Source organism: Rhopalosiphum maidis, chromosome 3 (genome assembly GCF_003676215.2).
Source record: "Rhopalosiphum maidis isolate BTI-1 chromosome 3, ASM367621v3, whole genome shotgun sequence".
NCBI lineage: Eukaryota > Metazoa > Arthropoda > Insecta > Hemiptera > Aphididae > Rhopalosiphum > Rhopalosiphum maidis.
The window spans coordinates 26,287,621-26,298,883 of NC_040879.1; the positions used below are offsets into that span (position 1 = coordinate 26,287,621).

The following is an 11,263-nucleotide window of genomic DNA, read 5'->3' on the forward strand; positions in this document are numbered from 1 at the left end:
TGAGCGTCAGTTAAAATTGAACAATTTGACAGAAACAGTATTGTCAGTATTAAACTATTAATGTCTAATAATGATCGTTTCTTGGAATTCCTCTACAGTCAACACGTGTATTGTGTATACTTTGTTGCCAAATGTTATCTTTGTCCATTGAAATGAAAATTGCATATAATTTAAATTATGAAGATATATTTAAAACATTTATAGTGAAGCAAAAAGCCAAAAAGTCCATTTCTTGTAAATAAAAAAAAATTGAAACTTCTTATAGTATTATTAATTTAAAAAATATGTATTTAATTTTATAATTATGTGTAAATAAAATTATACTAAAACTATATTTGCAAATAAAAGGTTAATAATTAGTTTATGGTTTTAAAAAACTTTAAATTTTAATATTTATTAAATATTACTTAAATGTTTACTAAAAAATTTAAAAAGGGCCTCATTAAGTCTACTTTGCCCACTTATAAATTTTACCTCGCCCCACCACTGATTTTATTTTTTATTCCTTTTATGAGTTACATTTTTTTCACTCGAGTGAAGTGGTATAAATTATTTTAGTAAAATTATTCTAATACAATTTGCCATTATAAAATATTTTATTTTATGTATATCTGTTCAAAAAGAATTATTATTCTTCTATAAACCAAAATATAGATTATATTAAACCAAAAAAACTATTTTGTCACATAATATTGTTTCATATTCACCAACCTACAGATACTATTGGTCTACGGATTGCATCATTCTGCGATGATGCTATTCTTTAATTATTGGTTTATGCCGTTTATAGATTATGGAAATTACTTATTAGTTATTAATTATTATATATATATATATTACCATCTAATATAATATTATTCTTTACCTTATAATAATATTAAATACATGTGATTTGTGAAACGACCACCTCTCAGGTTTATAGCTACCCAAGAAAATCGAAAGTTCTCTTGAAATATTAAAAAAAAAATTCGGGATATAACACTACTATATTATTGCATGGTACCATGTAATTTAATATAATGTAGTTGGAATGTTGAGAGTCCTGCTCTTTCTATTCGTAGTACGACCGTAGATGGTGGCTAGCAGACGGTTGTTGTAATGTCGCGTAGGACAATTGTCGTGATAACGCATTGCGCCGGAATATCGTCGTGTTGCGCCATGTTGCCGCTTACATGAATAACGGCCAACGACGCGCGACGGTCGACACCGGCATTCCGTTCTCCGTAGTCATTATTGCTGTGTTAACGTCGTCCCTCGAACACGTGCGTGATAAGTTGTCAATATCATCACACAACAGTATTAACACCTAATTAATAATTAAACGGTAACAATAATAATAACGGTCGTGTTGTGTCTTCAAAAAGGTTTGAATTACTAAAAAACAAGAAAACCTTATCAGTTATTCAGTTTCCGACGATGTTTGACGGCCGTTCGTGATTTGTCTAGTCCGTAAAAACACCCGCAATGGATAAGTACGTGAAGCGTATCAAGAGGAAAGAAGACGGCGGCGAAAATAACACAGACAAATTCTATGTACCCGGAGGCCAGTGGACGTCTGCGGATGACGATGATTTGGCTTGTGCCTTAGGGGTTCAACAACCCGCAGCCCCTCAAAAGACCGAACAATCGGACTCGCCTCTATCACCGATTTTGTCCGTTTCTCCGGCATCGGTGGACTTATCGAAAAGTATGTACTCGACTATCATTGTCGGAAATAATATATTTATTATAATGTAGTGTCCTTGCGTTGAGATTATCAAGTAATCATGGTTATTATATTAAAATATTTTACGACATCTGAAGTAGTATCATAGCTCTCTGTATAGTTTATTTTATTCGACTGTTATGAAATCAACACTTACACAGGTACTTTCTTGATTAAAATTTAACTTAAATCTAACACTGATCGGTCAGAACACTCATTTAATTTTGTATTTTCTATGAGTAAATTATATAAATGTTGTAATTAGGTTAATGAAATATAATTTAAAAAGTACCTATTGTGAAACCTAAATAACAATATTTGTTTCAACCATCGTACTGGAAAATAAATGTAATGGGATATGGGAGTCTTATTGTTCGAATGTTTAGGATTCAATGACATTGAAACATCAACTAATTTTCTATAAATATAATAATTTTATTACTGAATAACATGTCATTTGATGTTAGTGATGACTGATTCCATTTAATTTTTCATCTTGCTATATTTAATAAATCACTGTATTATAATGTAATCTTGACTACCATAGTGGAGTGAAACTATTATGGGTAATTGGGAAATAATAGGTTTTTTACAATATAGGTTACCTTCATATTATATAATATTAATTTGAAATAGGACATTGGTAATATAAATGATGCAATGATTGAGAAATTAATTAGCATACCCAAATACCCACACCACTTTTTCTAATAGCCAGCTATCATCGCATTATTAAACTTGGTAAATGGATATACGGATATTGTTTATTGATATTTGTTTATTAGAATTTCTTAGAATTTCCTGTTTGAACATAGATGATGGTAGTCTGAGTATAATGTTCAGTAATAGAATTTTTATTGAAAATAATCTACATTTTTTTAATACAATTTAATGCAAATATCAAGTTACCTAATAACCTTAATTAACTTACATTTTTTTGTTTATAATTACTTTAAATTTATTTTTTATATATTTGTACTGACTACTAGTAATATTATGACTAGAAATTATTCGACCTATTTTAAAATAATTTAGGAATGTAGAGTAAATTTTGATTCTGAGAATTGTGTCCTAGTTAAAGATTAATGGGCTTGAGTATTTATATATATCATTTCAAATTAATGTTTTTATTGATAGCTTATTTATAGGTAGTAATGTTTAATACGTGTATACTAGTAATTACTCAATAATTAATATAGTAATAACTGATAATAATATATTTCTTTTTGTTATATATTATCACAGAATCAATAGGACAAATGAAACGGAATTATGTTTCCAGACGTTTGCTGTTCGATGAAGAAGAAAAAATCAGTATCGATAAACTTGTTAATGAACAAATTATTATCAACTCTCAACCAATTAATGAACTAGAAGAAAAAGTAAGTAATAATAAAATAATTGGATTGCAAGCCATGTTAAAGAGGAGAGGATGGAAAATGTTCCATTGTGGTTTTTTTAGTGGTCAAATTTATTTTTAATTGGGATTTTATAAAAATTAATTGTTACAGTTTTAACTAAAATGGCTATAAGCTTATATAAATTATAAATTTGTTTGTGACAGTTTGATTATAATATAACTTAATTTTTTTTCAATTCAAAATATTAGTTAAAGGTTATACTTTAAAATTGGGCCTATTTGTGAACATGGTAATGCAGTACAATACTGTATTTTATTGTCACTAATTTAGCTTTTGGGGAAATTTTTATAGTAAAAAGATGCTTTGGTTTTAGATGACTACAGAAGTCAATCCTTATCAAACTATCATCGACTCTCTGTCAGCACGCGGTTTTGTAGTGAACAAACACAGTCCCTGTAAGGATGATGATGGATTCCCTGGACAATACGACCACTGTATGCTTGCTGGCTCAGATCTACAAACGACTGACACGGAAAGAGAAAACAATACCGTACTGACACCGTTGACACCCATCTGCAAACAGTTCAAATGTCTGTCAGTGTTCGAGGGCATTGATTACATCGTGAGCGTGGCAGATGCCGGCCCGGCAGCCAATGGTTCTATCGAGACGGCTAAAGTGTTGGCGGCTGTTGGTCCACACCCATATATAGTTTCGTACTTCTGCAACTGGTCGGACGCCCGTTATCATTACATGCAAACGGAACAGTGCCAGGCGAGCCTATCATCGCTGCGCATTAACAATGTTGCCGACTGCCGCATGGTGTTGGAGCACATTTCGTGCGCGCTCCACTATTTGCACGACGGCAAGATGTACGCGCACAACCGTGTCACCCGCCCTAACGTGTTCACAGTCAAGGATGGTGATAGGATCGTGTACAAGTTGGGCGGATTCGATGCGGCTACCAAATTGTCAGCGGACAGTGGCACCGCCGCCGCGGCAGACGTCCAATCTCTGTGCCTGACGGTATCTGAGCTGATGAAGGACGTTGGTGAGCGGTGTTCCTTAGACGAGGACGATCTGCGCCAGTATCTGTCATCCGTGACGGGAACAGTATCCGTGAACGCGCTGTCTGTCTGGCGATGGTGTTGCGGCACCCGTCCACCACTACAGCGGACGCGCCAGTCCAGCATGTCGGCCTTGATGTACCGGAACATCGGTACGGGTGACGAGGACGGAGGAGGAGTAGCAGCGGCCGGTCAAACTACAGTGGCGACGGCGTTGTCATTCAGGAAAATTGCCGCGCGTCGTGCGTACGAGATTGCCGCGTCCGCCACGCCGAGCAAATGATACCAGGAGAAAAAAATCATTTAAAAACATAAAAATTACCAAGGTCGGTGCTATTTGTTGCGAGAGCTAACCAGTTTTAGCTTTCTTTTTGTTTTAAGTTATTGAATTATAATATTGCCCATACTACGTAGTTACGTTTTGTGTGACATTTTAAAAATTCGCGCGGAAATGACGTTTTTTTTTTCTTTGATGCGCAGACTAAGTAGTTCCTGTTGTTTATCCATTAAACGTACTTTATTGTTGAAAAATCTCGTTTATTGATTTTTTTATATAAGTGTACCTACCTGCGAGTAGCGTTGTTTCTTTTATACTATTATTATTATTTTTTTATTTTTGAGTATTTTAAACAAATACTTATTATTATTTTGAGTAGTTATTGTGAATTTTTTTAATTTGTAAACAAAAGTTAATCAACTAGGACGTTGATGTGAATAAAGTTACTAATAAATAATTTTTTTTATTTATTTGTTTTAAGTTTATTTCTAAGTTACCAGGAGTGTTCCCATAGGGTATACTACATATACGTCGTATATTCTCAAGATTTTTTTACAATATTATGGATATACTGCATATTGTATTGTATTAAATGTTTATATATTGGTATTTGATGACAGCATGCTCTCAAAAAAATAAATGGGAACACCTCTACTTGTTACCAACCTTTACAAACCTCAAGTGTTGTGCAATTTAATGTATAAGGTTTGAATACCAATGTTTTTTTACTGCAACCTAAAATAGTCTCCAAATTAAATTCATGAAACACATTATTTATTAAATTACTGCAGTTAATTGAGAATAAAAAATATAAATACTAATCCATTGACTGTTTCAAATCATGACCTATCAATTTAAATTGTTTACATTAATAAATTGCAACATTTAATTTCTCGCGTAACAATTGAATTATCAATATTTTTAGCGTTTGATTGAATTTAAGATATCATAATAAGTTAATACATTTTTTTTAAAACAGTAAGTTATTACTAGAGTCCGGATTTTTATGCAAAAACATATTTTTATTAACTGTATGCTGTTTGATGAGAGTAAGAAGTGTTTGCATTTCATAACCTGTAGAATCTGTCAAAAAAAGTTGTTTTTGCATATTAGTGCATATTTTGACTTCAGAGAGTATTTCAGAATACTTTAGCATATTTCCGTTATGTAACATAAGATATATAAATAATGATAAATTATAAATTTATAATCATAATCAATAATTATATTGCATTTTTTTTTTTTTACTTATTAGTTAGTATTATCAATATTTTATCAATTTCAGCTGCACATAAACATCATATTTCAAACGTTTTAACTAATTACATACTGTTTAAAAAAAATTTCATCTTGAAAAAAAATATTTTTATGAAAATAAAATCTTTGTTAGTAGAAATCTCAAGTCATTAATTGATTAGTTAGATTAAAAATTATTAGTAAACTCTTTAATAAAAACTATAGCATTATAATATAAAACTTCTGATTTCATGAATTATATACTATGAATAAATACATATAATTATAATTATTATATATCTACTTTTCCAAAGAGATATTGTTGGTTATAAAAACTACATTGTATTAATGATTACATTGTTCAATATATTTTATGATTTTACTATACCCTGTTCAGTGAAAGAATACATAGAATGAGTGTATCTTTATTTGACAAATTTTCACCAAAGCTAATAGTAATTATAGCAAGGCATCATCGCGTAGGGACATACAGGATAACACATATTTGTCAGGCCACTGCATATTTTCTCACTGAACATAGTACAAAATAATATAATTAATTTAGATTTTTATAAATATTTGTCATTAATTATTGAACTACTGAACAAAAATAATTTTTTAATTATTTCTTGATTGTAGGATGGATCTAGGAACCTATTGAACATTATTAAAAAGTTGTGTATCATCCCATATTCAAAAAAACCATATAATCCATGCACCATTAAACAATATTACAAATATTTCAAGCAATTGAAATTTTGAACGAATAAGACTTAACAATAAAAATAATTCAGCATGTGTTATAATAAAACATTCATAAGAAATAAAAAAAAAGGTTCCTTGTGTTACTTGATTTGACATTTAAGTGTTGTTTTATCTAGTAGTCATTGTATAATTATGATTCTATCAAGATTGGCTACATACACAAAACTAAATAACGACGGTCATTTTCATTTATTAATTTCTATTTCTTATATTATTGTATTGTATTATATAAATATATATATATTTATTAATCGTGTAACAAAAAAAGAAAAAAAATCATGAGAAAAAACTATGTATAGTAATAATAATAATAATATATAAAAGTACATACATGTTTACAGATAATATATGTTAATTAACTGTTAGCTGGCAGGCAGATAATATTATGTAGTATATATTTAAAAGAGGTTTTGATTCCATGAGTGGTTTTAGAGAATTCTAGAAAAATAGGGTTTTCACAATGTGCATAAGTGCGGAGGGAGGATTCGCATACAAATCTATGTAATTGAATAATAACAGTGTGTATGTGTGTTGTGTAAGGGATAAAGGAGATTCATCGACAAAATTACAATAGGTTTTTGTCGAATTATTTTCTAGTTTTTTTAACTGGTTGTTCACAGAGGTAAATGGGAATGTTTTGGTACTGTAGGATGTTGTATGCGAATAAAATTAATAATTATTATAATAATATAAAGAATCGGAATAAAAATAATAATAATAAAGAACAAACCACGACTGATGCTGCTACGATGACGTAATTAATAATTATAGGTAATAATAATAATAATAATAATAATAATAATAAAATATATATGTATATGTACACAAAATAAACGCGTTGAAAAATAATAATTTAAGACAGTAGTGGGTAGGGGTGAATTGGCGGTAAGCATGCCAATGGCACACTTCTATAATATTTTTTTTATGTATTTTGGATTCAGAAATGTATTTCCCCAGCTTATATTTTGTTTTAATTAGTAGTTGTAAATATATATCATCTATCTCTGTCTGTGGCTCAATTCTTCATCATCAGCAACGATAGTTTTCCACAAGCGTGCTGCAATGCTTACGACGACAGCGTCATTTCATCATTAACAGCAACCACCAGACCCACCAGATGTGTCTGATGATTTTGAATCAATTGTTACTTTTCCAACCCCGTCAGCTGCACCTCCTGGCCCTTGCCCATCTAGTGGCCCGATACGGTTCTTGATCTCGGCAGCCATAGTTAAAAAGGCCAATTCCACATTAGTTGCTTGTTTAGCAGATGTTTCCAGGAACGGGATTTTCAGATGATCAGCATATTCCTGGTTGGGTATATAAAAAAATTCATGAATTAAATGTTATTATTTTGGATAATCATATTTAATAATGTTATTATTATAGTTTTCAACTTTTGTAATCATTAACAATAATTTGGTATGGTTTTGCTTTGTATTACGATAACTATTATATGAAAGATCTTTAATTAACACTTATACTAACTTTAGCTGTTGCTTCATCCACAGCACGCTTGTCATGCAAATCACACTTGTTACCCACCAGTAGTTTGTTGACATTATCACATGCATACCTAGCTATTTCTTCTAGCCACTGTTTTAGATTAGTGAATGTTTCCATATCTGTGCAATCATACACAACAATGATGCCATGTGCTCCACGATAATACGATGAGGTGATTGTACGGAAGCGTTCTTGTCCGGCAGTGTCCCACTAAATATAAAAAAAAAAATTATGTTATTGATAGTTTTTTTTTTTTTTATATATAATAAAGAAAAAAGTTTTCATAATTTGTGAATATTAAATTTTATTTATACGATGACACTAGAATTTTAATTAAATTTAAATATGATTAACTATGCTATTCCTACTCATAAATTATTAACACTATGTGTAATTAGTATTTATAAATAGTACGTTTTTGCTTATTAAAATACTCTACTAAAAATGGTGTTATCATTTTTATAACATGATCAAATAAAAATGATTGAAAACACGAATAATAGCTTTATAGCTATTTTTTCACATATAATACTGTGATATAATGTAGTTAGATACATACAAAAAAAAAATGAGTACAATTAGAATGAGAAATAGAATAATTGCCTAATTTTAATGTGAACTACTGAAGCTGTGTTGCATATTCAACCAATAAATGTAGTTGAATAATCAAAATTCTCTTTTACTGTAGTATAGTAGTATTGATGTTTACCTTTATAAAATTATTTTATTAATATCAACTGTTAAAAAATTCAAATAAATATTTATACTAAAATGTATGATATTGAGAATAATATTCTAAATAATAGATTGTAATATTAAGCACAATAGATAATTTCATAAGAATATAAAATATACTATAAATTACTTAGATATATGCCAGAAACTTATAAACATTGAATGATATATTGCCAGGTATTATTTTTTCTATTATATCTATTGACCTATAATCATTATCACATATGTGATATAATATTCAAATAATAAAAACAAATTCAAGGTTGTTAGATTTTTAAAATAATGTAGTTCTTAGATTATTTAAAGTTATTGTTTTACTATTCATGATTTACTAAATCGTCATAGAAAATTTAATTCACAATCATAAAATACATATATATGTATATATACTGAATATAATACTCACAATCTGAAGCTTCACAGTCTTATTATCCAGTTTGATGGTACGGATTTTCTGTACATATAAAAGTATATTTATTATTGTCATAAAAAAACAAGTATAAATTATCATCAAAAGTAGATTAGGTCTGACAAAATAGTGAAATATTATTACATAATATCTATAATTTTTGTTAAGTTAATATTTCAAGACCTAGTGTTTAAGATTAGCATCAATCAGATAGTAAATATGCTCAATACTTCAGTGGTACATCAAAAATTATAGATATATGTACATACCACAAACAAGTAGGCTTAAGTTGCCAGCCATAATGTACACTATATATAGTTACTTACAAAATCTACGCCAATGGTGCTTATGTACGAATCGGTGTATGTGTCGTCAGCAAACCGCAAGAGCAAACAAGACTTGCCAACGCCTGAATCACCAATCAGCAGCAGCTTGAACAAGTAATCGCTAAAAACACAAATGGACACATCAGCAACGATACGATCTGAATTTCAGACACTACATTGATGGGGGTCGAGCGGTGGAACATAGTGTAACCACTAAATCACATCCCTAAGATCGCGTTTAACGCGAGATACTTACTAATCCGGACTCATGTTGTCGGGTTTTGTTGGTAGGTTTTTCAGAGATGACGACGATGACGAAGACGATTACTGTGGCGGAGGCTTAGGGGCGTTCGCGTAGATACGACGACGAGTGATAACAAACCGACTGCTGCGGAATGTTATTGTAATATTTATTACCGTGCACTCGAATACGTAGTTATAATAATATCTACGTTCTGAGTCGAAACGGTACGAGAACGGTCAAGAGCGACGTGTATGTGTGATATGCGCCGCGAAAACGGGTAGTCGGGATGCGGAAACAATAAGTGCGATGCCGTGTGCACTATGTAAAGACGCAATATTGTAACAACGGCGGCGGTGACTATGGCGTAATGGGCGGGTGTATGTGTGTGTATTTTTTTTCTCTTTTATTTCTCCCGTTTGATAAAACGTCGATGATACACAGACACGGCGGCAGACGGTCCTGACACACACACGTCACACAATAACCGAAATGAATGGCAGGCGAAGCGGGGTGTTGTAGATGATTGGCGGCGGCGGAGGGGTGCCGATGACGACGATGCCTTGAACAAATATGGCCGACGGACACGACGGCTCTCTTTCGAGTGTCGTGCACGTAACCGCAATACCCCGGTCCCCGAGACGCCTCCCGCCCACCGACGGTTGCCGACCGACGCGATAGCGACGGGTGCAGTCACCGATCGCTTGAAAGTATGTGCAACGTCATCGCCGCGCCGGCTTCGAGACGACGCGACAGACGTTGGCCAACGTTACCGACCGATCCATAGCGTGACGTACCGGTACACGTAGACGGTGATGCCGGTGTGCGGGCGATGGAGGTACAATAATATTGTAGGTAGATGACATTACACTAATACTTATTTGATCAAGTCAAATTGTCCTGGCACAATGTCAAAAATCGGTAAAAAACTAAAAAATTGCCACATCATAGTCGTAAGATACCTAACGGCTAACACAATCGACATTCGAATGTGCCATAATCGGTACAGACATTTTTCAACAAATCATTCGTGTCTTCATTGACGCTTTACTAAATACGACTACAAGTTATTTAAATATAGTTTGAAATCATGTAGAGTAGGTTTCCTATCTAAAACGTATCAAGAATAAAAACAATTTAATCGGTTGGCAATTCGCCTAAGTTAAAAAAGTTAATTATGTATCTATTGTGACCTAGAAAAAAATACATATTCATAGTATTAATTATAGATAGTACTTACCTACATAATATTATAATACCTATGGATTACTTTTCCTTTCGTGGGTGATGTAGAATACATAACAAGAATCGGATATGACACTACTGAGGTATTTTTAATTATGATGGACTCTAAAATCTTAGCTGTATGCCTGTATCCTATATATCAGTTATTATTATAAGCTTTCAACATTGATTAAGATGTACATATTAGCTTTCAGTCGGGCCAAGAGGTAATCAACGATCAACCAGGATAATATTGCCCATATAGGTCTCTTAAGTAAAAATGGCCCATCGACCATTGTTAGGTTCCAAAACTTAAGTAATATTTTTGCCCTTTGTCAAATGGATGTTTGATTTCGTAATTGGTTGAAACTTGAAACTATTAATAATTAAATAGGTATTTTGAATTCGTAGGCGGA

The 11,263-nt window shown here is 31.7% G+C and overlaps 2 protein-coding genes across 2 annotated transcripts; one reads left to right on the forward strand and one right to left on the reverse strand.

Annotated features, from left to right (window-relative positions):
* Positions 1-1,227: 1,227 nt before the first annotated feature.
* LOC113558995 lies at positions 1,228-4,832 on the forward strand. The gene is made up of 3 exons (XM_026964586.1): positions 1,228-1,687; positions 2,951-3,087; positions 3,440-4,832. The coding sequence occupies exons 1-3, from the start codon at positions 1,465-1,467 to the stop codon at positions 4,412-4,414; spliced, it is 1,335 nt and encodes a 444-aa protein (XP_026820387.1). The 5' UTR covers positions 1,228-1,464; the 3' UTR covers positions 4,415-4,832.
* Positions 4,833-6,424: 1,592 nt separating this feature from the next.
* On the reverse strand, positions 6,425-10,227 carry LOC113558996 (ras-related protein ORAB-1). Its single transcript, XM_026964587.1, has 5 exons — positions 9,639-10,227; positions 9,383-9,503; positions 9,054-9,101; positions 7,895-8,122; positions 6,425-7,716 (listed from the first exon to the last, which is right to left on the reverse strand). The coding sequence occupies exons 1-5, from the start codon at positions 9,650-9,652 to the stop codon at positions 7,501-7,503; spliced, it is 627 nt and encodes a 208-aa protein (XP_026820388.1). The 5' UTR covers positions 9,653-10,227; the 3' UTR covers positions 6,425-7,500.
* Positions 10,228-11,263: the final 1,036 nt, after the last annotated feature.